This window comes from Diospyros lotus, chromosome 15 (assembly GCF_014633365.1).
Source record: "Diospyros lotus cultivar Yz01 chromosome 15, ASM1463336v1, whole genome shotgun sequence".
Lineage (NCBI taxonomy): Eukaryota > Viridiplantae > Streptophyta > Magnoliopsida > Ericales > Ebenaceae > Diospyros > Diospyros lotus.
In genome coordinates, this window is record NC_068352.1 from 6,025,793 (window position 1) to 6,052,531 (window position 26,739).

The following is a 26,739-nucleotide window of genomic DNA, read 5'->3' on the forward strand; positions in this document are numbered from 1 at the left end:
AAAGAAGCGCATTGGGTAACTTATTTTGCAGTGTAAGCATTTTAAGGCTCAGTTGACAGATGCATTGTTGAATGCTTAATGAGCAACTTTTTGGTAGTTAACTACAACTAAATAACCAGCCATAGCCAGAAGTTATGTCCCAGCAAAAGCCAACTTGAATAGGGTATAAAGCATTTGTTTGTGTGTGTGTGTGTGTTTTACTCACATTTCATTGTGAGGATCGAATGAGGCGGGCTGCAAAAGCTCCATCCATTGAATGCTTCACAGGGTTAGAGGAATAGAAATGATGTTTTGTGACGAAATCATTGGGCACGTATCTGTCAACAGGATCTATGCTGAATTCCTGAGAAACCATATATAGTTAAAGACCTTGTTTGCTTAATTCTACTTGTTAGAAATTGTGATAATAACAAGTTAGTAGAGATACTGATAAACAGTATCTTCTATCTCTCAAGAGGAAGCATATAAGACGGGTCACAAGTATCATTCACAAATGCATGTTTAGAAGTATTAGTTTGTAGTAGATTCATTTACTTCCTGATGTAAATTCCAAGGACATGAAATGAAACACGAGTCTTACTGGATGCCTGAGAAGAAATGCAGCCACCCTTTCTTCATTTTCTTCTGGATCAATGGAACAGGTACTATATATTAGTACTCCGCCAGGTTTTACCAGCCTACAAATGCATGGAAAGAATAGAGAAAATTAAATACTTGATACAGAAAATTCACTGGTTATGATCTCTTCTCTTTCATATAAACATTAAAGGTGAAGAGGAAGGGCGGGAAGAAATTACAACCCATGAGTTTAAACCTCGTTGAACTTCTACTAGATTAAACTCTTAGTGAAGTTGAAAAGGTATGTCATAGCAATTTGACTTTATATGACTTAGTTTTAGCTGCACAAGAATGGAACCCTGAGTTTTGAAACGGGAAAATGCTATTGGAACCCCTTGTGCTACATCTTGGGCTACACAATGCATGTAAAATCACAAAAAATATCCCTCATCTAAGACAATGAGGCGAGGTGGTGAGGCCTGATGAGTATTTTTGTCATTTGCGCGTATGTGTGTAGTCCAAGATGTAGCCCTTGATGTATCAATAGCATGGTCCTTTGTAAAATAGAAGTTTCACATCAGGAATTGTTAACCTCTCTTGAGTTAAGGTTTTCTACTCTAATTCTAGTAAAAGGAGAATAGAACAAAAAGGGCTTTGACTTTTGTTTCAAGGATATCAGTATGATGTTTAATTTTTTCTTGCCCTTCAAAGAACAGATGCCATTTATGTTGCTCCTAGCCAACATGGTGAACATAAAAAATTAAAACATTATCAGAAGAGAAATGATAGCCTCACATAGAAGCGGCGTCAAGAAGTTGATCTTGCAAATCCTTAAGTTGTTCCATATCCTCCCATCTCCTATTCCAACGCAAATCTGCTCTCTTCAATAAGTAAAGAGGAAATATAAGAACTTGTTCCTAATTGAAAGAAATGAAAGAAAGGCTCCTAATTGTAGATAAAAACTTGCTCTGAACATGGATGTCCTTGTGTGCATACCTTGGAGAGAACACCCAGTCCAGAACATGGAGCATCCAGTAAAACTTTATCTGACTTATCCTGATTATGGTCCTTACAGTAGGAACAGAAAAACAGCAAGAAGTAAGAAATTACAAGTTTCAAAAATATATTTCTGTTTTTCACAATGGTGATTACTTACAGCAAATACACGAAGATCAACGTGGATGGCTGTTATGACATCATCAACTTGTTGCAACTTGGCCGCCTCACTCAGGATTCTCAACCGGCCCTTGTTTATGTCAATTGCTGATATGACACCTGTACTTCTCAAAACAAAGCAGCTCTAACATCATTCAATACCTCTCAGGTGTATTTCTCAGCAAGCAAGTTTAAATAAAATCCTTGTCCCTACAACTTTATCCCACCTGTTGGATTTTCCCACCATGCATGACATTCAACATGGCCTCTGTTTGTATTGAAGTAATACAACTTTTAGCCCATTGTCCGGTTTTTGGATGACAAAAAACATTAAGAAAAAATTCTTGTGGAAAATAGTTTTACCTCAAATGGGGGAAAATGACTTACCAATTCAGAATCCCTAAGCTATTTTTCTATTCACATCAAAACTGATAAATTATTTTTCTTCCATCTAAATGTGATATGCATATAAATATATACACATTCACACACATATATCCAATATGTAGACATATATATACACATACATGTGCATATACATACATATAGGGTAAATTTCACGCAACACTCTTGCGGTTTGGTAAAGAAACACCAACAACCCTTGTGTTTTGAAAAATAATACTGACCTCCCTTGCCGTTAAAAATTTATCAAAGGACCATCCCCCCCCCCCCCCCCCAATCATCGATGAAGTGCAGCTGTCCAAACTTGGGCCTAGTGTCTCCCTCTGTCAATGACTCCACCAGCTCCTGCCAACTCCCCTCCATAGCTTGCTCACAATCAATCTCCTTCTCCCTCACTCCCTCTCTGTTTTCACCTTCATACAACCACCATGTTCTACCCTCTTATGGCTACCAGCTCGTCTCAGCAATTTCGTTGTCGTTGCATTTGCCTCACTCCCCCTACATTCTTTTGTCATCTCTTTACTCATTGCATTTCCTGATCTCCTAGCTCTGTCATGCATTAGTAGCCATCTCAGTGCCACCAACATTGGGTTTTTCAGAAACCCCATTGTGAGATAAGGTTTCTAGAAACCCATCCATCGCAACGGGGAAGATGGAGACCCATAGCTCAGGAGAGAGAGAGAGAGAGAAAAAGAGAGAGTATGGGGGGTCAATTGACAACAATGGTCATCTGGAACTGACTAGGTCTTCTTCTCACCTGTGTCTTTGTCTCTTGGTGCCCCCCCCCCACCCCCCCCCCCCCCCCCCCCCCCCCCCCCTCTCTCTGGGGTGGTCTGCTGTATTCCATTCAAATGTTTAATCAGAATTCAAATTGTTGAGATTCTTCCACCAACACTGGTGGTCAGTGCCACTAGCTACCATGACCTTTTTATTTAGAGAGAGAGAGAGAGAGAGAGAAACAACCATGACGGGGGCATATTGGTCATTTAAAGAAATTTAACAATGTCAATATAACAGTAGGGGGTAAGTGTGCACTATAAATAAAGTCAAGGGAGTTTTGTGTCAATTTGAAAACAAAGGGGTGGTCAGTGCCTTTTCTCCAAACCTCAGGGGTGCTGAGTGAAATTTACCCTATAAATACATACATCCATAAATGCACACACACATACATATATAGCTAATTTTTGAAAAATATTTTAACATGCAAACCAAACACCAGGAAATTAGATAAAAAGATTTACTTTTACATAAAACATTTTACATTGAAAAATATTTTCCAATAAAACATTCAATAAAATATTTTATATCGAAACAAATAGAGCCTGGTTTCATAAAGCTCTCTTAATTGATGACATTAATTCATTATTAATATAAGAACTGTAGCTTAATGAAGGTAGCTCCAAAACCCAGACCCTTTTAAGCATCAATCTTGGCATCCTACAAGTTTAGTCTAACTAGAGAAAATCTTTCACAAAACACCTGCACAGGAAAACAATTTTAATGTGAACATAGAAAAAATCTCCTCATACACTTAAAAAAGGAAACATTAGGTTTCAATGCTCTATTTACCGACAAAGTATATGAATACACTTTACCCAGACTGTTTAATCACAACATGCATGATCTTCATCATTAGACCCCAAGAACATCTCTATTTGCCAGTGCATTTAGTTATTACTTACGAGAGGAAACAATAGGTTCATAAATGTAGCTCCAGAAGCTAGAGTTTCAGAGCTCTGGAAGTGGCATTTGCAATGCTTAATTAGCAAACTTTCAAGAAAAAACAATAAAACTTTTGGAGGATACTTGTATTAACATAATAAATAAATCGTTTATAAAACATCCACTTGAGAACAATTTTAACATGAAAACTAACCCTCTGTCACGACCCCAAAGATAGTTAGTAATTGTATATTAGATGTATTTCTTCCTTCTTGTACTTTGCTGCTTTCCCTGTTTGTACCTTTCAGTTCTAATAACTAAAAGCCTAGAAAGCCTACAAATAGGCTAAAACCTAGAGGATTGGACAGTGTGGAATGATAATAGATTTCTCTCAGATTCTCTCTCTCTCTCTCTCTCTCTCTCTCTCTCTTTGTTCTAATTCTCCTTGCAATTCTCTCTGTTCCCAGTTTTTACCTAAAAAACCCTAGCTTAGATCTAAGGATCTGACATTTGGTATCAGAGCCGGTTGACTCTCGATTGTGATTCCGACAATTCTCAGCAACTGCTCTAGGTTCAGATTTTGAAGGCAAAGCAAAGCCGGTGGTCCTTGGCTGTTGAATTGTGAGTTAGGCGATTTAGGATAGGCAATTTCTAATTAGAGCAAGGAGATTTGTGAAAGTTGACCACAGGCAATTTTCAGGAAGCTGCAACAGAGCTGATCGAAATTTAGGAGACTGCAACAGAGCCGATCGAGTCGTGGCCAATTGATCCAAGTGATTTTTAAACAAACGGTTCAGAGTAAATTTTGAAGAAATTGAACTAAGGAAATGGCAGAAGGTACACGAATGAAGCAATTGGAGGCAAGGCTGGATGTTTTGGAGCTAGGTTTAAAGCAGATTCAGAAGGAGATGAGTATTAGCAAAGAAGAGATGCAGCGACCAGAGAAACTATGCAAACTTTGAAAAAAATTGTACAGACAAATGATACTAATGTCAACTAGAGGCTGGATGGAATTATGAGGATGCTTTCTGCATTGCTCCAGTCTAGATTTCCAGAGGATTTTCCTCCAAGATCAGCTGCAGCTCCGGTTCCAGCAGAAGCTGGTATTCTTCCTCATGCTCTTGTTATACAGGAAGCTGAGGAACGTCATGAATTTGAACCAGAAATGCAAGGTAGAGGTTCAATCCAAGTCACCACCACACTCCTACGCCGAGGTTAAAGATTCCAATCTTTGAGGGAGATAAACCTAGGTGGTGGATCAGGCATTACGAGAGGTTTTCCCTTCACCATCGTGTGGCGGAGAAGCAGAAGGTGAATTTGGCAGTAGCATATATCAATGATATGGCTGGTGCTTGGGTCTAGGGATGGAGTAGGCTGAGGACTGATTTTAATTGGCAAAAATTAGTGGATGATTTTTGTGACAGATTTGGTGAGAGGTTAATGACAGCTGTGATCGAAGAATTCAACATACTGAAGCAGGAAGGTTCTATCATGGACTATCTGGTCAAATTTGAAGAATTCAACTTTGAATGATGCCTATGTTGTATCTAGCTTCATCAGTAGCCTCAATGGTAAGCTGAGGCCAATGGCAAAAATGATCCAGCCTGCTCCAGTCAAGCAAGCTGCTGAGAAAGCTAGGCTACAAGAATAAGCGTTGGAAGCTATTTTTAAAAAGCACAAAATCCGGACTGAATTCATCCTTCAATCAGTCCACAGTTAGAAGGAAATCTGAATCCTAGGGTTTATACTAACCCTAATTCAGTCAAATCTCTTTCTATGGAACAAAAGAGACAGTTAGGATTATGCTACCGGTGTGGAGAAAAATTTAGTCCAGGGCACCAGTGCAGGAAAACTGTTGTTATATATGGAAGGACTAGAGAAAGAAAAAGAAGAAGAAGAGCAAGCAAGGATTGGATGGAGAAACAGCAGCCAGTTGCTGTGAATTCTTGGGGGACAAGAATTCTCTCAAGGAGGGGGGAATTGTTACGATCCCAAGGAAAGATTAGTAATTGTATATTAGATGTATGTCTTCCTCCTTGTACTTTGCAGGCTTTCCCTGTTTGTACCTTTCAATTGTTCTAATAATTGAAAACCTAGAGGATTGGACAGTGTGAAATGATAACAGATTGTTCTCTCTCAAATTCTCTCTTCTCTCAGTTCTCCCAAATCTCTCTCTGTTCTCTATCTCTTTCCGTTATAATTCCCCCTCCAATACTCTCTGTTCCCGGTTTTTACCTAAAAACCCCTAGCTCAGATCTAAGGATCTGACACCTAACCCCCACAAAAAAAGAACAAAAAACACTTGGGAAGTGTAATGTATCTTCATCTACCAAATGAGTTCCTTTGTTCTATTTACAAACAATTACCTTAAATCTTTTGCTGACATCTTACTTTTCTGTAAAATAAACCTAAATGACAAATGACAATAAATAGGCAAGAAAAAGCCAAAATCAGGGAAAATGTAACAGTACAGTAATAGGGAGTAACTAATTGCACCAGTAATCCCTTTCACACTTTTTTTTTTTTGTCAAAATCATAGTACTCTATTTTGCTGGTTTGTAAGATAGATGAATAGCCTTCTGATTCCTAATTCAGCTAAAATTTCCACGTGCAGTTACCATAAGAAGAAAATCTAATCCAACAGTCATACTTGATGATATGAGTCTGAAAAAAAAGGTTTGAATGAAGATCAAAAGTCCTGCACCCGTGTAAACGAGATCTCCCACAAATGGTAGTTAAGAGCTTAAGATGATTTCTAAAACAGGAAGATGAGACATCCACTAGTTTAGAAATTACCTCTACCACCTAATCGGGATGCCATGAATAGGGTTTTGCCTCCAGGAGCGGCACAACAATCAATAATTCTCTCACCAGGCTGAGGATCCACAACAGAAACTACCAAACCTGTACTGACAAGGAAGAAAAAGGACAATAAAGGAGAGAGGGAGAGAGAGATCAGTATATGTTGGATACCATTCAGGGTAAAGCAATTACTTGCAGAATATCATAAAAATAGGATTAGCAAATAAGCACTAAAACTAACATCCTATTCTAGTTTACCACTCTTTCTTTTACTCCTTTTTCCAACTCTTGCATACTATAGGAATCAACACAAGTTCACAGTTCATATAAATATATATATATATATATAACAATGGCAACTGTGGTACTTATTTTCTCCATTGGCAGGTCAATACAGAGTTTTAAATGGACATTTTTTTTTAAGATTGAAAGTTGGTTTTTAAAAGCGAAAAAAGGGCACATAGAGCAGGATAGAGCTTTATGACAGAAGTCCCCATACTGCATTAAGAGGTGGTTTGGAAAGATCCAATTATAAGACAACCCAAAATTCACACTGGGAGAAGTTGAAGACCATAACATCTCAGCTAAGTCTAGTATACAGTTATAAGACACCCCAAAATTCACACTGGGAGAAGTTGCGGACCGTAACATCAATTTGCTCGATAAAAGCTTGAGATGTACAACTACACTCCATGTTTATGGGCAGGGGTTTATATCACAATGGGGGACCATACTATAATAAAAATCCATATACTTTGCTTGAATTTGTACTCCAACCACTGCCCTATCCTAATAGAATGTGCATTAAATATTAACCTGCACTTTCATCCTGTACTGAACATAAACCATCTTTTAGTAATCCAGCTTTCAACACAATCTGCAAGATTGAAACATAAAACAGTTAAGCACTACTTAAAAGACAAGAATGACAGCCTGTCAATGATATTATACATTCACATTTACACTGGCAAAACCACAAATCTTATATATACGAAGCAGTCACATCCACACAGACGTGTTACCAACTTGGAGTTCTAAGATAGTCAACCCTAAGTTTTAATGATTGACAAAACTAATGAAGTTTAAGCACAAACTTTTCATTGTAAATTCCATGTTTAAATATGCTAGACAATGCTTTCAAAGTGATAGTAGTTGAATTAGTGAACTATAGGATCATAGTTGAGCAAAATAACATTTTGTCTTAGAATAGGGGAACCAATAGTCGAGTACTATAGAGTAGGATCAAATTTATATTCTATCCTAGAATAAGGGACCAATAGTTGACTACTATAGAATACGTGATCAAATTTAAGTTCTTTGAGTAGGGGAATAGAATAATCAACTATTTTGGAATAGGCAATCAAGGTTACATTCTGCCCCAGAGGGGAACGCAATAGTTGATTACTCCAATTATAGGCAAACTAATTCAAACACTGACCAAAAAGATAGGGATCAGAATAGTCCACAACTTCGGGAATAACTGAGCAAAATTACTCACTGGAACTAGAGTAAGCAATTGATAGTTGACTACTGATAGACTATTTTTCTGTAACGGCTATTTTTTTAGCGTGTTTAGATTTCATGCAGGAGTTACTTTCAAGCATAAAATGCACTCTTGGCAGTTGGAAACATTCAACTTGAGGTCTTGAACTATAAATACAACTTCATAAACACAACAAAAGATTATTGAATGCATATTAAAGGCTCTTGGCTCTCAAGGATCAAAAGACTCTCAAGTTCAAATCTCTCACTATGAATCAAAGCAACCAAGGCATTGAAAGCTCTCAAAGTTTCATCACTCAAAGCCTTGAAACTACACTACAAAATATTTATTATTCAAAGTTGTTGCTTTGTTCATTCATTTTGATTCATTGCCCTATTTGGTCCAAGTGTGGACTAAGGCTTGTACACATTATATAAACTATTGATAGCGGTGTTAGCTTCCTTGAGCTTAAACAAATCTGGGGGATTGTAAACAAGTTTCTGTGGTGCGCTTGTGGGAAACCCCGGTAGAGTTATTAATATTGGAATACAAGGAGAGTTTGCCTTGTAGAGTGGACGCAAGCATGGCAGTTGCCGAACCAATATAATATCTTTGTGCATTCCCTTGTTTTTTGTTGTTATTTTTGATTTGGTACATTGAGTATCTTATATCGACTTTAAAATACAGATATCATTGAAGAAAATTATTGAAAGGAAGAAAATCTTTTAGAACTAAAATACACAATTCACCCCCCCACCCCCCCGGGCACGGAGTCCATAGAGACAGAAGGGACCAAGAACATGCATGCGCACATCCACACACACAAAAGCAGTCTTGTGTTTGTGTACTTTCCATTGTTATCACAACAAAGGAACATTTTACGTTCCCACCATGGAGGAATCTAGGGAAATTTAGTTGGAGGCAGTCTTATGCTTGCATTCTTCCGTGGTTTGAACCTGACCCTAGGATCATAATGAAGCAAACTTTTATGGCTACCCCATAGACAAAAAAGAATGGATAAATTCAACACCACCCTTGAGGTTTTGATAAAAAGGCATTGACCACTCTCGTGTTTCTAAAAATAGCACGCACTGTCACGACCCCAAGGGTATAGTAGTAAATGTAATAGTAGTTGTAGTATAATGCATTTACTTTATTATACCTTAGGCTATTGATTCATGTTGTACCTTTCAGTTAACCACTAACTAAAAGATGGAACAAACTATAAATAGGCTAGATTAGTTAGAGAATGTCATTGTGGAATGATAAACTGAAATTTAGTCTTCTTTCTCATCAATTCTCTTCTTGAATTCTCTCTGTCTTTTCTCCCTCTCGATTCTCTCTCTCAATTCTGTTTGGTTTCTCCCTCACTTTCTGTTCTCTCTCCCTCTGTTCCTTTTAAATTCCTCTAAAAACCGTAGGTTAAACCTAGGTGCACGAAAATTGGTATCAAAGCCAACGATTCTCGATTATGACTTCGACACTTCTTATTAACAATTCAGAGCAGCAGAGCTAGTTGATTCTCGGCTATGATTCTAGTGATCCTTAGTGAAATTCTTAGCAATTGAATTTAGGTTTTGACGGCAACACAGAGCAAGGCAATTCTCAGCTATGAGCCAAGTGATCTGTGTTGGTTTTTTCTACTTGGATTTTTCACCAAGTTGAACTCTCAAGTACAAGAATAAAGGAAAACAAAATAATCACAGACTCTATGTTGTGTTATTGAACTGAACTTTGCAAAACCCATTTATAGGGATATTACATGCGAATTACAAGGAGGAAATAAAGCATAAACCAAAATAAATTAATACGTTGCTAACAACCAAACTAATTGCTGAAGAAAAGGTCTTCAACTAACCCTGCATACAAACAAGGCAATTATTCTTCCATCTTCCTATAGACCCAGTCAAACAGATAGATCTGGTTTGCTAACTCCAACTGATGCGATCACCAATCAAGACCTAGCCCAAGGCCGACCCAACAAATTGAAACAGTATCACCGAAATAGTAGCACCAGAATAATATTTTAATACTTCATATGTTTTAGAATTCTATTTGATTTAGGATTCTACTTCATGTTTCTACTTGATTTAGAATTCTACTTCATGTTTGATTAGGGTTTTATTTTTTTTAGGATTCTAGTTGACTTTTACTTAGAATTTATTTCTATTAGGATTTCAATTGAATTTTATTTACAAATATTAGATGGATTTGGATTAGCCAAACACTATAAATATATCTAGAAGTTATGAGTTGTAATCAAGTTTTCTCAATACAAATTTCAGCAACATATTTGAGTTTTCTTAGCAAAACAGTCTTGTTTTTGCGTCTTCTTGAAAGCCAAGCTTCGGCCATTGAAGTTTTCTCTTTCAAGGGTTTATTTTGATGTGTTTTTTCACATACACGCTACACATTACGTCACCAACACTCTCCTTCAAACTAGGTCTGATTGTGCTCTCCTTCAAGTTTGACTTCCTTTATACCAAGCATATCTCTCAATTTTGTGAAGCTTTTAAACGGCAATGATTTGGTAAATATGTCTGCTACTTGCTCAAGAGTATGACAGTAAGCTAACTCCACTGTTCTTTGTTTAACATGATCTCGAATGAAATGGAACCTGGTATCGATATGTTTGCTTCTACCATGTTGCACCGGATTCTTGGCAAGCTTGATTGCTAATACATTGCCTACATAAATTTGAATTGGATCTTGTTGTGGATGCTTTAATGCTCCCAGCAGATTCTTCAACCATATTGCCTCACATATTGTAGAGGCAGCTGCAACATATTCTACTTCACACGAGGATAATGCTACAATACTCCGTTTCTTTGATGACCAAGAGAAAGCAATTGAAGATCCAAAAAACACATACCCTATGTTACTTTTCTTTTCTATTGGATCACGTCCCCAATCACTATCCGAGTATCCTTTCAGCTTAAACTTTTCTCCACATGCATAATAAAGACCAAAGTTCAAGGTTCCTTTGATGTACCTTAATATTCGCTTTGCTACTTGCCAGTGTGACTCCATTGGTGTGTCCATATAACGGCTCAATAGACCCACCCCATATACTATGTCAGGTCTTCTTGTTGTTAAAAATCTTAGGCTTCCAATTAAGCTCTTATATTGTGTTGAATCGACTGCATCTCCTTCACCTTCTATGGATAGTATATGATTTGTCACAACAGGAGTATTAACTGAGCTACAATTACTTATCTTGAACTTTTCGAGTATCTCTCCCATATTTTTCTTTTGAGAAAGAAAAATTCCATCATCATTTTGATGTACCTGGATACCCAGAAATAAGACATAAGTCCAATGTCGATTATTTCGAATTCTCGGAACATGTTCTTCTTAAAATGATAAAACATGTCTTCACTATTTCCTGTGAACAGTAGATCATCCACATAGATACACACCACCATGAATTCACCATTGTTGCCTTCCTTGGTATACATTGAATGCTCATATGTACATTGCTCAAAACCATCATTCTGAGATACCCATCTATTCTTGAGTTCCAAACTCTAGGAGCTTGTTTGAGCCAATACAAAGCTTTCTTCAAGTGATAAACTTTACTCTCCTCTCCTGGTACACAGAACCCTTCTGGCTGCTGTACGTACACTTCTTCCTCAAGTGTTACATTAAGAAATGAGGACTTAACGTCAAGTTGATATATCTTCCACCTTTGAGCTGCTGCAATTGAAATAATAAGTCTCACTAGATCAAATCTAATTATTGGTGCAAATATCTCATCATAATCGATCCCATATTTTTGCCGGTACCCTTTTGCTACCAGCCTTGCCTTGTAGCGATCAATACTACCATCTATAGCTTTCTTAATTTTGTAGACCCATTTTACACCAATTGCCTTGTGATGTGGAGGAAGTTCAGTGAGTGTCCAGGTGTTGTTTTTCTCAAGAGCCTAAATCTCTTCTTTCATAGCAATGTTCCAACATTCTTGTTCATTTTCCTTGTGAAAATTAAGAGGCTCATGGTCAATAGATAAACACAACAAATTTGAATCACTATCTTCATCAAAATTGATCTCACGAGTCACTTCATATAAAGTCTATTAGACTCCTTGTACGTAAAGGAGGTGGTGAGCTGGATTGAGAAGTGACACCATCAATTGCTAATTGTGGAGACATATGAGCCGGTGATGGTGTTGCAATTGGTGTTACAGCTGGTGTCTCTTCTGCACCTTGGTGATCTTCAATATCTACTAGTCGAATTGTTTCCTTCATTGACTCCTGGTTGTCCCACTCCCATGCAACTACCTCATCAAAAACAACATCCCGACTAATTAGCATCTTCTTTGTCAGTGGATTATACAATTTGTAAGCCTTGGAGTCTTCACTATAACCCACAAATATACATAGCACTCAATGATCATCAAGCTTGTGTCGTCGAGCCTCAGGTATTTGAGCATAGGTAACACATCCGAAAATTTTAAGATGTGATACACTAGGTTTGATTCCACTCCATGCTTCATGAGGGGTCTTGTGTTGGACATCTGTTCAACAAGTATACTGCACATGCAACAGCTTTGGCCCAAAACTCTTTTGGCAACATTCTTTCTTTGAGTAGAGTTCTGGTCATATCCATAATGGTGCGATTCTTCCATTCTGCAATGCCATTTTGTTATGGAGTATATGCAATAGTAAGCTGATGTTTGATTCCATTCTCTCTGCAAAACGTTTGGAAAACAGTGGAGGTGTACTCCCCTCCTCGGTCTGATCTTATAGTGACAAGCTTACTGTCACTCTCATTTTCAGCATAAGTTTTGAAATTTTTGAACACCTCAAATGCAGCAGATTTGTCTTCAAGGAAATAAACCCAAATCTTCCTACTAAAATTGTCAATGAAAGTAATAAAGTATCTATTACCTCCAATTGATATAGGCTCAAACGGCCCACACAAGTCTGTATGGACAAGTTGCAATGGTGTTGCAGCTCTCCATCTTTCTTTGGTAGAAAAGGGTTGTCGCGTCTGCTTCCCAAGAAAACAAGTGGAACACACATGATCTAGCTCATTAATGTTGGGCAGTCCTTTTACCATACCATCTTTGTGTAATAATTGTAGGCCATGCAGATTAAGATGCCCATAACGTAGATGCCACTTCTCAATTTCATTCTCAAGGTGGGTGGAAAGGCAATTTCCTGACATTATATTTAAATGTAAGGGAAACATTCGATTGTGAGACATTTGAACTCAAGCAATGAGTAGTTTCTCAACATTTCTCAACTCCAACCAATTCCCCTCTATATGGATCACATGTCCCTTCTGAAGTAGTTGCTAAAGACTCAAAATATTGCTCTTCATGTTAGCAATATAGTAAACATCATAAATATGTGCAGTAGAGCTATCTTTCTAATAAATAGCTACCTTTCCCGTACTAGCCACTTGTAGCTTTGATCCATCTCTTAAACTGAGAGTCTCACATGCAAGTTCTTGCAACGCTATGAAGAAGTCCCGTCTTCCACACATATGGTTGCTTGCACCTGAGTCCAGATACCAAATATTACCTTCTTTGAGTGTCTCACTTCCAACTACTAGTAACATTGGCTCCTCCTTTGGAATGTTTGACCGTTCAACAAGCAATAATGTTGATTCATCAAAAGAATCGCTTGACTCTGTAGCAAAATTGGCCATCTTGTCATTCTTGGTTGAATAATCAGAGGCATAATGCCCATACTGCTTGCAATTCCAGCATTGCACATTCACTTTCTTTTCACCATACTGAGTCCCTCTTGCCTGCACCGGGCTGCCACAGCCTCCTCTGCCTCAATAAGAGAAGCCTCCACGTTCCCTTCCTCGTCCTCCACTGGTACCATCGAGGACAAGCTTTGATTTCAAAGCATGTTCAGTAGTAGTGCCATCTCCATTTTGTCGAATGCGTAACTCATGTACTCAAAGTGATCCAAGCAGCTCCTCTGTGCTCATAGCTTCCACGTCTTTTGACTCTTCTATTGATGTTACGACATAGTCAAAATTTGATGTTAATGATCGTAACATCTTCTCATTCACTTGACTATCATCGAGCTTCTCTCCATTTCGTCGCATCTGATGGACAATTCCAAGCAAATTGGAGTGATAATCTGACACAGTTTCACCTTCCTTCATGTGAGCTTCTTCAAATTCACATCTCAACGTCTGCAAACGTACTTTCTTCACTCATTCTACACCTTTGTAGATGATCATCAACTTGTCCCACACCTCTTTGCTAGTGATAGCTACTGAGATCTTTTCAAATGTGTCATCCTCCAGTCCTTGATAAAGTAAGAACATGGCCTTCTTTCTCTGATCCTTGAGAGTTTTCTTCTACTCCTGAGTATACTTACTTTCTTGCTCAACAGTAGGCTCAATATAGCCATTGCTGACTATATCCCACAGGTCTTGGGAACCAAATAACGCCTTGAATTGAATGCACCATTTGCTATAGTTGTCTTTCTTTAACTCAGGTACTTGTAGTTGAACCAAGTTGGATGCCATCTCCCAAGATCGTGAAAGGCTCTGATACCACTGTGTTAGTTTTTTCTATTTGGGTTTTTCACCAAGTTAAACTCTCAAGTACAAGAATAAAGGAAAACAAAATAATCACAAACTCTATGTTGTGTTATTGAACCGAACTTTGCAAAACCCTTTATAGGGATATTACATGCGAATTACAAGGAGGAAATAAAGCATAAATCAAAACAAATTAATACGTTGCTAACAACCAAACTAACTGCTGAAGAAAAGGTCTTCAACTAACCCTGCCTACAAACAAGGCCATTATTCTTCCATCTTCCTACAGACCCATTCAAACAGACAAACCTGGTTTGCTAACTCCAACACTTCAAACGGTTTCAAAGACATAATTTAGTTGAATTTAGTCATCTCTGATCTCATTGTCATCTCAAATCAAATCGATTTCCTTGAAGCAATTTTTTTGAGGTGGATTTAGGTTGCTAATTTAGATCTAGGTGATCACAGGTGATGGTTGATCATAGTCGGTCTTTGGAAATAGATCAGAAACTATTTTTTGAAGTAAGTAAGAATTGAGGCAATGGTAGAAGGAACAAGGATGAAGCAGTTTGAGGCAAGGCTAGATGTTTTGGAGCTAGGTTTGAAGCAGACTGAAGAGGGGATGAGTAATAAGCAGAGGAGAATGCTGCGATCAGAGAAACTATGCAAACTGTGGAAAGAAGTGTACAAGCTTTGGAAAGAATTGTACAAACAAATGACACTAACATCAACCAGAGGCTAGATGGAATTATGAGGATACTTTCTACAATGCTCTAGACTAGATTACCAGAGGATTTCCCTCCAAGAGAAGATGTAGCTTCGATTCTAGCAGAAGCTAGTATTCTTTCCCATGCTCCTGTTCTATAGGAAGTTGAGAAACGTCATAAATTTGAATAAAAAATTCGGAAATTCAAGTTAGAGGTTCCAATCCAAGTCACCACCACACTCCTATACCAAGGTTAGAGATTCCAATCTTTGAAGGAAATAAACCTAGGTGGTTGATTAGGCGTTGCGAGAGGTTTTTTCATTACCATCGAGTGGCTGAAATTCAGAAGGTGAATTTGGCAACTGCATATCTCAACGATATGGCTGATGCCCGGTTCCAAGGATGGTGTAAGCTGAGGACTGCTTTTAATTGGCAAGAGTTTGTGGATGATATTATAGATAGATTTGGCGAGAGGTTAATGACGGATGTGATCGAAGAATTCAATAAGTTGAAACAAGAAGGCTCTGTCATAGACTACCTGGTCAAATTTGAAATATTGAAATCGTTGATGCTTATTGTGAAAGAACAAGAATTAATCTTTCATATATCAAAACTAATTAATACAATCTTACTTATAACACACATACTCCTAATCCTTAAAGAATTCTAAGACTATTCAACCTCCTAACAATTCTCCTAATGTATAGGAGTTGATTACTCTCCTATAAATTAGGACCCCTACTAGATTACAACAACTCAAAATGAAATAAATCAACTGATAAATCCAACTACCAACACTCTCCCTCAAGATGGAGAATAGATGTCTCACATTCCTAACTTGCTTACTAGATCTTCAAATCTTTTTACTGGCAACCCTTTTGTCAATATAGCAGCAACTTGTTCCTCTGATGGAACATATGGTAGGTGAATGAGTCCAGCTTCCAACTTCTCTTTTATGAAGTGCCTATCTATCTCAACATGCTTAGTTCGGTCATGTTGGACCGGATTATGTGCTATACTGATTACTGACTAGTTATCACACCACAACTTTTATCTTGGATTGAAATTCTTAGATCATCAAGAACAATTCGTAGCCATAGAATTTCACATAGAGCAAGGGCCATAGCCCTAAATTCTGAATCTGCACTTGATCTTGCCACAATACTTTGCTTCTTGCTTCTCCAGGACACCAGATTCCCTCCTAGGAATACATAGTAGCCACTTGTAGATCTTCTATCAGTCATGGACCCTGCATAATCTGCATCTAAAAAACCTTGAATGTTCAATTTATTTCCTGATTTAAATAGGATCCATTTACTTGGAGTAGCCTTGAGATAACACAAGATTTTCTAACCGCTTGCATATGCTCCTTAGTTGGGCTGTGCATGAATTGACTTACCAAACTAACAGGAAAGGCAATATCTGGTCTTGTGTGAGAGAGATATATCAATCTTCCAACTAGTCCCTGATATCTTCCTTTATCTATGGACTTGCTAGTAGGGTTGTTCCATAGCTTGCAGTTAGGTTCAATAGGAATTTTTGCCCTTTTCCTCCAATCAATCCTGTTTCAGTCAATAAATCAAGCACATATTTCCTTTGAGAGAGAAAAATACTTGCCTTAGAATAAATTACTTCAATTCCCAAAAAATACTTGAGCACACCTAGGTCTTTGATTTCAAATTCCTTAGCTAGCCCTTCTTTAAGCTTTGCCTGTTCTCCTTCATCATTGTCAGTTACTATCATGTCATCCACATATACTAGTAGCACAGTAACCTTTCCTCCTATCGAGTGTTTAATGAATAAGGTATGATCCCCCCTGCTTTGACTATAACCGATAATATGCATGGCTTTAGATAACTACCCAAACTAAGCACTAGGAGATTGTTTGAGCCCATATAAGGCCTTATTTAGCTAACATACCTTCCCACTGAGTCCCTCATGAAATCCTGTTGGTAAATCCATAGACACTTCCACTTCTAAATCTCCATGGAGAAACGAGGCTGCCAATGACAGAAGAATACGAACTGTGGCCATCTTTTCCACTGGTGCAAATGTCTCTAGGCAATCAATCCCATATGATTGAGTGTAGCCTTTAGCTACCAATCTTGCCTTATACCTCTCAAGTGTCCCATCAGCCTTATACTTGACATTAAAAACCCATCTACATCCCACTAGATTAACTCCCTTAGGTCTGTCCACAATATCCCATGTATGGTTGCTTTTTAAAGCCCTCATTTCCTCAAGCATAGCAAGCTTCCAATTCTGATTTTTCAGAGCCTCAGTTACTAATTTTGGAATGATAATTGAATCTAGAGATGTTAGGAAGCTTTTATGGTTTCGGGAGAGGCGATGATAGGATAGGTAATTGGCCATTGGGTGTTGGGTGGTGCAGCTTCTAACTCTGTTCCTAAGAGCTATGGGAAGGTCGGTATCATCAAGGATTTGGCTGATAGAGGCTGGAGGTATTGTCTGCATGTGATCCCAGCTTTGAATGGGAGAGGAGTTTGGAGCTTGCTGGTCTTCTAGGCTTGGCTATTTTCATTTATATACATAGGGAGACCCCTTATATCTTCCTTACAGCTGTTGGCAGGCTTCTTGCTCATCTTGCTCACCAAATTTGGCTTGATCATCACCATGGTTAAGGTTGTTTGAGTGCTGGGGAGATGGACTGGCTGTAGGGTCAGGATTAGAGGCATGACTAGGCTGACTGGAGACCAAATGAGGATTAACATTAAGCTGAAGAGTGAACTGGGAAGATGGTAGAGGAAAGAAGATGTCACTTGGGTCACCATAGGAAGTCTCCCCCTGGTGACCAGCTTGGGTAGAGCCAAAGAATGGAGTAGTCTCGACAAATGCGACATCCTTAGAGACATAGAGCTTGCGAGTGGGAGGATGATAACATTTATATCCTTTTTGTGTGGGGGAATACCCAAGAAAGACACTCTTCACAGCTCTTGGATCAAGCTTATCCCGAGAGGATTTGGAAATATGAACAAAGGAAACACACCCAAATACTCTAAGAGGAAGAGTGGTGTGGAAATTCAAGTAAGGAAAGTGAGTAGTGAGGCAAGAAAGAGGACTTTGTTGGTTTAGAACTTTGGTAGGCATGCGGTTAATAAGAAATGTGGTCGTAAGGACAGCCTCCCCCCAAAAGATTTTAGGAACGGTATGATGGTGAAGCAATGCTCGAGTTACATTAAGGAAATGTCTCATCTTCCTTTTAGTTACTCCATTTTGTTGTAGAGTATCCACACAAGAAAATTCATAGACAATCCCTTCTTGTAGGAAAAAGTGGTTCATATAAGAGTTAAAATAATCTCGTGCATTGTCGGTTCGAAATTTCTTTATGGGAGTTCCAAATTGAGTCATTATCATTTTACAGAAGTTTGGTAAGACTGTTTGGATAGCTGCTTTGTCTTTTAGCAAAAAAACTCATGTCATCCGAGTACAATCATCGATAAATGAGATAAACCAATGTGCCCCAGAATAGGTAGGAATTTTGCAAGGACCCCATACATCAGAATGAATTAATGCAAATGGAATAGAATGGAGTTTATTACTAATTGGGTAAGACACATGATGTTGTTTGGATATAACACATACATCACAATGAAGAGTACTAGGATCTAAAGAAATAAATAAAGTAAGAAACATAGATTTCAATAAAGAAAATGGTGGGTGACCCAATCGGTAGTGATGCAGCCAGATTTGGTGATAGTTAGCTGTAATTTGAAAGGAGCAAGCCACTGGTTGCTGGTTCTTTGCTGCTTTCCTTGTCAAGCAAAACAGCCCATTTGTTTCCCTAGCAGCCCCAATCCTCCTCCCGGTTTTCATTGCCTGAAACTCACACACATTAGTAGAAAAAACAGCATGGCAGTGTAGGTTTCTTGTGAGTTGAGAGATAGAGAGGAGGTTGGCTGATAATTGGGGCACATAAAGAACATGGTTAAGGGTTATGTTTGGGCTTAGATAAACACTGCCATGTCCGATTATAGAGACAGTTTTGCCATTAGCAATGCAGATTTGTTTCGTGGTCTTAAAGGGTTGATAAGTAGTAAACACATGGGAGTTAGGTGTCATATGGTCTGTAGCTCCGGAATCCAAGATCCAAGTATCATTCCTATCAGTGTTTGATGCTGGAAAAATTACAGAATAAGCAAACTTACCTGAGGGCTTACTGAAAGGGTCTTGATGAGCCAAGGAGCAGCTACCATCATCTTGTATGGTCTTCAAAAAAGATTTCAGTTTGTTGATTTCCTCACTGTTGAGAAGAGTGAGATCTGAACTAAAATTTTCCTCCAACTTTTCCATAGTTCCATCCTCTTCTGGTCCCTTGTGTGATAGATAGGATTGAGTGCTAGGCCGAGTAGTTGTGCTTGGGAATCCTTCCATTTTGCTTAGGATTGCTTCCTTTCAGTGGAGCTTGAAGCAATTATCTCGGGTATGCCGAGGTTTCTTGCAATATGTACACCGAAGTCCCTCTCTGTTGTTAGGCCGCCCTTGTGCCCTTGATTTTCCACCTCTTTGCCTTGATCCTTCTCCTTTGTTTGACACTAAAGCTGATCCATCAATGAATGCCCCCTGCAGCATCACTGCCCGCCTGTTTTGCTCACTTCTTACCATTGCAAATACCTCATTGAGTGAGGGCAATTTCTCTCAGCCAAGAATCTGCACCCTTACTTGATCAAAAACAGAGTAAAGGCCAGCCAAAAAATCAACAATTCTATCCCTTTCCATGATCTTATTAAGGGTTGCAACATCAGCACTACACACCATCTTAATTTTTTGGTATTGATCTAATTCTAACCACAAGCCATTCATGCTATTGTGGTACTCCATAACAGTCATCCCCCCTTGTTCAGTACTACTTATCTTCGTTTTAACTTCATACATAACTGTAGAAATAGAAGTATTTTGAATCTAGAATATTCTTTGTATATCTTAGAAGATATGTATATTCTGTGTATATTTCTCTTTCCTTTTTCGTTATTTTTCTTTTGTATTATTCTCTTCCTCTATAAAGAGAAAAGGGAAATCTTCATATTATTCTAAGAAATAGAGAAATATATTTTCTCAATCTTGTTTAGATGGTATCAGAGCAGGAATTATGGATTAAATCACAGTCGTTCACTGTGAAACCCTAATTTCTCCTATTCCTCTACTATACCCAAGAAGTGCCGCTATCCTTCACCGGCCGCTTGTCTCCGCTGCATCCTCAGCCTGCCGTCGCCCTTACATCGGCTACCGCCTCTAAGATCCAGCCATCTCGACCACTGCCGCATCTACAGTCATCCTTGATCTCCAGTGGGTCCCATCTCTGGAACGGCCGCGACCTCCGAGCCTCTAGCGAAGGTCGGCTTCCATCAGTCGCATCTGTCGTTGTCCTTGGTCGCGAAGGTCGGCGTTGCATCGCGCACCAGAGCCGCCCCTATTTGTCGTTCGTGCTGCTTCTTCATCATGCATCAAACGTTAGCACCTGTTGCTATCGTGAAGGTCGGCTCTGCATCGCACACCAGAGGCGCCCCTATTCTTCGTTCGTGCTATTCGTGCTGCCGTTCGTTGCCTCTATCCCTCAGATAAGGTCTGGCCCTATATTGTTTATATTAGGCAATTGGGTACCCAGATCCAAGTATCCAGATCCGTGGGTCACTACTAGGGTGTCCAGATCCGACCACTGTGTACAGATCCAGATCCAGATCTAGCTGCTAGTGGGTTCTTGCTTCTGCTGCCCTAATCTGTTTATGACTGACTCTGCATCTTCAATCGCTTCGACCCAACAATCTCAATCTCCTCAAGACCAGTTTTGAGTTCCCCGAAACTCCTTCAACTCACATCCGAAACAGATTACGACCATTCGACTCAATAGTACTAATTTCTTGCGTTGGTCGCAATATGTTCGTATGTACATTCAAGGTCGGGGAAAGATTGGCTATTTGACTGGCACCACATCAGCCCCAGACAGTAAAGACTCGCTGTATGACATTTGGGATGCCGAGAATTCTATGGTGATGACGTGGCTTGTTAACTCCATGGAGAAAGAGATAAGTTCGAACTATATGTGCTTCTCTACAGCAAAGGAACTATGGGATGAAGTCACTGCCATGTATTCCGATTTGGGGAATCAATCCCAAATCTACGAGCTCAACTTGAAACTTGATGAGATTCGATAAGGTAGTGATACTGTCACCATTTATTTTAATTCTTTAAAGCGCATTTGGCAGGACTTGGATCTCTTCAATACATATGAGTGGAAAAACACATAAGATTGCAAATATTATCAAAAAATGTCAATGCTAACCGGGTATTTAAGTTTCTTGCTAGACTCAATGTTGAGTATGATGAAGTCCGAGGGAGGATCATCGGTAGAAATCCACTCCCGTCTCTTAGTGAAGCTTTTTTTGAAGTTCGGCGTCAAGAAAGCCGAAGACTGGTTATGTTGGGCAAGAAAAATAGTGGTGAAAGTGGGCTATCTGAAAATATGGCGCTCGTGACTGCTGATGCTAATGCTGGTGGACAATATATTGCGGGTCAATGAAAGGCGGAAGAAAAACCTCGTATTTGGTGTGATCATTGCAATAAACCACGCCATACTCGGGAGACCTGTTGGGTGCTTCATAGCAAGCCAGCTAATTGGAAGTCTAGATCGAAGTGATCCCAACCTACTACCCATGAAGCTGATGCATAACCATTCAACAAAGAGCAACTTGATCAACTTCTGCGACTGCTAAAGCCTAATCTGTCCCCTGGTACACCCAATTGTTCTTTGGCCTATTTAGGTAGAAATTCCTTTGCCCTATCTAGCTCTTTTCAATCTGTTCCATGGATCATTGATTCAAGAGCATCTGATCATATGAATGGTTTACCGTATCTATTCAACTCGTATATTCCTTATTCTGGTAGTGAAAAAATAAGAATAGCCGATGGTAGTCTTTCACCTATTACAGGTAAAGGTCTCATTAAACTTTCTGCCAATATTGATCTTCAATTAGTACTCCATGTTCCTAAAGTTGCCTGCAATCTTCTTTCTGTTAGTAAACTCTCCAAAGACTCTAACTGTTGTGTTATCTTTTTTTATTCCTATTGCATTTTTCAGACCCAGAACTCGGGGAAGACAATTGGCAGTGCTAGAGAAATAAACGGGCTCTACTATTTGGATGGGGATGTCTTGCGTAATAAAAAAGCTCACAGGCTGAGTGGTATTAGTTCTACTTCTGTTTCTAATCAAATAATGCAATGGCATCTTAGGCTAGGCCATCCCAATTTTTCTTATTTGAAATATTTATTTCCTACGTTGTTTAAAGGAGTGGATCATTCTATGTTTCAATGCAAGAGTTGTCATTTATCCAAAGATCATCGTGTTAAATTTCTTCCAAAACCCTATAGTCCTTCAAAACCATTCTATTTAATACATAGTGATGCTTGGGGTCCTTCTAAGGTCTCTACTTTGTCTGGAAAAAAGTGGTTTGTTACTTTTATTGATGATCATACTCGAGTTTGTTTGGTTTACTTACTTGCAAAGAAATCAGATGTGCCTAAAGCTTTCAAGGATTTTTTCCATATGATTGAAGTTCAATTTAACACAAAAATCTGTATTCTTCGATCTGATAATGGCATTGAATATTTTAATGAATTTTTGGGGGGTTTTTTAAAAGAAAAATGAATTTTACATCAATCCACTTGCCGTGAAACTCCCTAACAAAATGGTATTGCTGAACAGAAAAATCGACACCTACTCGAGGTTGCCAGGGCCATCATGTTTTCTATGAATGTCCCTAAATACCTCTGGGGTGATGCAATTTTAATCGCTTCCTATCTCATCAATCGTATGCCCACTCGCGTTTTACAGTTTCAAACTCCCTTACACTCTTTAAAACAACTCTTCCCTCTCTGTCATATATATTCTGAGTTACCCTTAAAAGTTTTTGAATGTACTTGCTTTGTTTATATTCCTTAAATATTTCTTCCAAATTGGATCCCACAGCTAAAAAATGTGTCTTTCTGGGCTATGCACCAAATAACAAAGGGTACAAATGCTTTAGTATGGATGTGTCTTTCCTCAAAACTCAACCCTACTTTCCCAGAAATCATCTTCAAGGGGAGCATATTGAGAAAGAAGAAGATAATTTTTTGAATTCTAATGTTGAGGAGGATAATTACTTAAAACTCTATGATCCTCGTCCTACCATGATTGGTGCTCCCCTCCACTCTGATAAACAACTCAAGGATATAAATATTCCAAACATTGTGGAACAGGGTGTGTCTGGTTCACAGGTGTCTAGCGTGATGGGATTGGAACTAGAGGGAGAATTACCATAAACGGATCAAAATATTCCAAAACCGGAGCTTCAGTTTTATACAAGAAGGCAAACCCTGAAGAATACTATCAATCTGAATATTCCTCTAACAATTAAACAATTGACGTCTTCGAATGATGGGCTTCCTGATAGTACTTCTTCTCCTCATGGTAACTCTAAACTCACTCCTTCAAATTATTCTTCATTTGACTTGTCTGATCTTGATGTCTCTATTGCTACTAGGAAAGGAGTGAGATCTTGTACCAAACACCCAATTGCTAAATAAATGTCATACCAAAATTTGTCCAATCATCATAAGGCATTTCTTTAAAATATTTCTAACCTGCATGTCCCAAGAACAATTCAGGATGCCCTTGGTGACCCAGATTGGAAGTTAGCAGTCCGGGAGGAAATGAGTGCTCTTAGAAAGAATGGAACTTGGGAGATTGTGAACAAACCAGAAAGCAAAACAACAGTAGGTTGTAAGTGGGTATTTACTATAAAATGTAAGGCAGATGGGAGCATAGAAAGATACAAAGCAAGGCTAGGTTGCTAAGGGTTTCACCCAAACATACGGCATCAACTATCAAGAAACATTTGCTCCAGTAGCTAAAATAAACTCCATTCGAGTTCTCCTCTCCCTTGTAGTGAATTTTGAGTGGCCACTCCACCAATTTGATGTAAAGAATGCTTTTCTAAATGGTGATTTAGAAGAAGAAGTATTTATGGATCTTCCACTAGGGTTTGAAAAGAGCTCGATACAAACAAGGTATGTCGTTTAAAAAAATCCTTGCATGGTCCAAAACAGTCTCCGAGAGCATGGTTTGAAAGATTTGGAAAGGCGATGAAAAGCTATGGTTACATTCAAAGCCAAGCAGACCACACACTATTCTTTAAGCACGCCAATGACAGTAAGAAAGCAATCTTAATTGTCTATGTGGATGATATAATAATGACTGGTGATGACAAGAGAGAGATTGAAGAGCTTAAGAGGAGATTAGCTCATGAGTTCGAGATCAAGGACTTGGGTCCTCTAAAGTACTTTCTTGGGATGAAATTTGCAAGATCTAAGGAGGGGATCTTTGTGAACCAACGTAAGTATATTCTGGATTTACTCAGTAAAACAGGAATGCTTGGATGTAAGGTTGCTGAAACTCCCATTGAACCCAACTTAAAACTTCAACCTGTCAAGCCCAAGAATGTGGTAGAAAGGGAGAAATATCAAAGACTTGTGGGTAGACTTATCTATTTATCCCATACTCGACCAGACATAGCCTTTGCTGTAAGTGTTGTAAGTCAATTTATGCACTCACCTAGTTCACAACATTTTGAAACTACCTACAGAATTCTGCGGTACCTAAAGGGAACCCCTGGGAAATATCTACTTTTTAGAAAACATGGACATCTTCATGTAGAGGCTTATACAGATGCAGACTGGGCAGGCAGCATAACTGATCGAAGATCTACATCAGGGTACTGTACCTTTGTGGGAGGCAATCTTGTTACTTGGAGGAGTAAGAAACAAAATGTGGTGGCCAGAAACAGTGCTGAAGCCGAATTTCGTGCAGTTGCCCATGGTATTTGTGAGGTCATGTGGATAAAGAGGCTTCTATCAGACTTAAGGATCTCCACTTCCCTTCCAGCTAAAGTTTACTGTGATAATAAAGCTGCAATCTCTATTGCTCATAATCCAGTTCTCCATGACAGGATGAAGCATGTAGAGGTGGATAAACATTTTATTAAGGAAAAAATTGATAATAGAGTAATTTGTATGTCCTACATTCCAACAGTTAACCAAGTGACTGACATTCTTACAAAATGAGTACATAGAACTTAGTTTGAGAAACTTGTGAGCAAACTTGCCATGGAAGATATCTTCAAGCCAGCTTGAGGGGGAGTGTAGAAATAGAAGTATTTTGAATATAGAATATTCTTTGTATATCTTAGAAGATATGTATATTCTGTGTATATTCCTCTTTCCTTTTTCGTTATTTTCCTTTTGTATTATTATCTTCCTCTATAAAGAGAAAAGGGAAATCTTCATATTATTCTAAGAAATAGAGAAATATATTTTCTCAATCTTGTTTAGAATAACCGATGCATCTTGTACTTTAGAGTAGGTTTGCTTAGCTACTTCCCAGATTTCCCTAGCAGTATTTAGAAACATATAATTCCTACTTACATCAGGTTGCATGGCATTCCATAGCCACGACATAATAAGAGAATCCTCTATATCCCATACCTGGAAATTGGGATCAGTTGCTGCCGGAGGAAGAGAAGTAAGATGGCTAAGTTTTCCTCGACCTTTGAGGAAAGTTTGAACCAGCTGCGCCCATTGGAGGTAGTTTTTACCATCCAATCGATAGGGTAGTAGCATTCCGGTAAGCTCACTTACTCCTGCCCCAAAACCAGTACCAGCACTCGAACTAACACCTGCTACATAATTTTCAGTGGTTGCTTATCCACTGTTCCTGCTGGAATCTGAGTTTCTGCCATTCCTTTGCTAGAGACAACTTGCAACGATCAAGGCTGAAGATAGGGGCGGCAATTAAGGTCGAGTGGATGAATAAGGAAGTAGCGATCAAGGCTGAAAATAGGGGTGGCTGGAGGCGGTAGTTGCTGCTTCAGATCTGGTGGCAGCGGAACAGAACAGCGCAATTGCGGCGGAAACAGAGAGAGGAGAAGGCGGTAGGAGATGCGATAGCACTGGGTGGCGCGCGGCGGTCGATTTGCTCACAGGAGGTAGATCTGGCAACGACGGTAATGGAGGAGGTGAAACAGATGCAGGAGAAGGGAAGACAAGGAAGAGGCGGCTATGGCTGGGCAGCTGAAAACCCAGTTGGAGAGTGCAAATGTCGATAAAGGCCAGATAGGGTAAAAACAAAACCCTAGAGGCACTACTGAAGATAGCAGCAATGAAGGCTATAGAACCCTAGACAACCGGCTCTGATACCATGTGAAAGAACAAGAATTAATCTTTCATATATCAAAACTAATTAATACAATCTTACTTAAAACACACTCTTAATCCTTGAAGAATTCTAAGACTATTCAACCTCCTAACAATTCTCCTAATGTATAGGAGTTGATTACTCTCCTATAAATTAGGACCCCTGTTAGATTACAATAACTCAAAACATTAATGAAATAAATCAACTGATAAATCC

General features: G+C 38.9%; 1 protein-coding gene across 1 annotated transcript in view; it reads right to left on the reverse strand.

Moving 5' to 3' along the window:
* Positions 1 to 26,739, reverse strand: part of LOC127792056 (uncharacterized) — a 70,246-nt gene that overhangs the window by 494 nt on the left and 43,013 nt on the right. Inside the window, exons 11-17 of the mRNA XM_052322368.1 lie at positions 7,396 to 7,456; positions 6,574 to 6,681; positions 1,715 to 1,833; positions 1,555 to 1,626; positions 1,354 to 1,439; positions 581 to 677; positions 206 to 343 (exon numbers count right to left, since the gene is read on the reverse strand). Coding sequence (XP_052178328.1) covers positions 209 to 343; positions 581 to 677; positions 1,354 to 1,439; positions 1,555 to 1,626; positions 1,715 to 1,833; positions 6,574 to 6,681; positions 7,396 to 7,456 — 678 coding nt within the window. The 3' untranslated portion in view covers positions 206 to 208. The remainder of the gene's footprint in view (positions 1 to 205; positions 344 to 580; positions 678 to 1,353; positions 1,440 to 1,554; positions 1,627 to 1,714; positions 1,834 to 6,573; positions 6,682 to 7,395; positions 7,457 to 26,739) is intronic.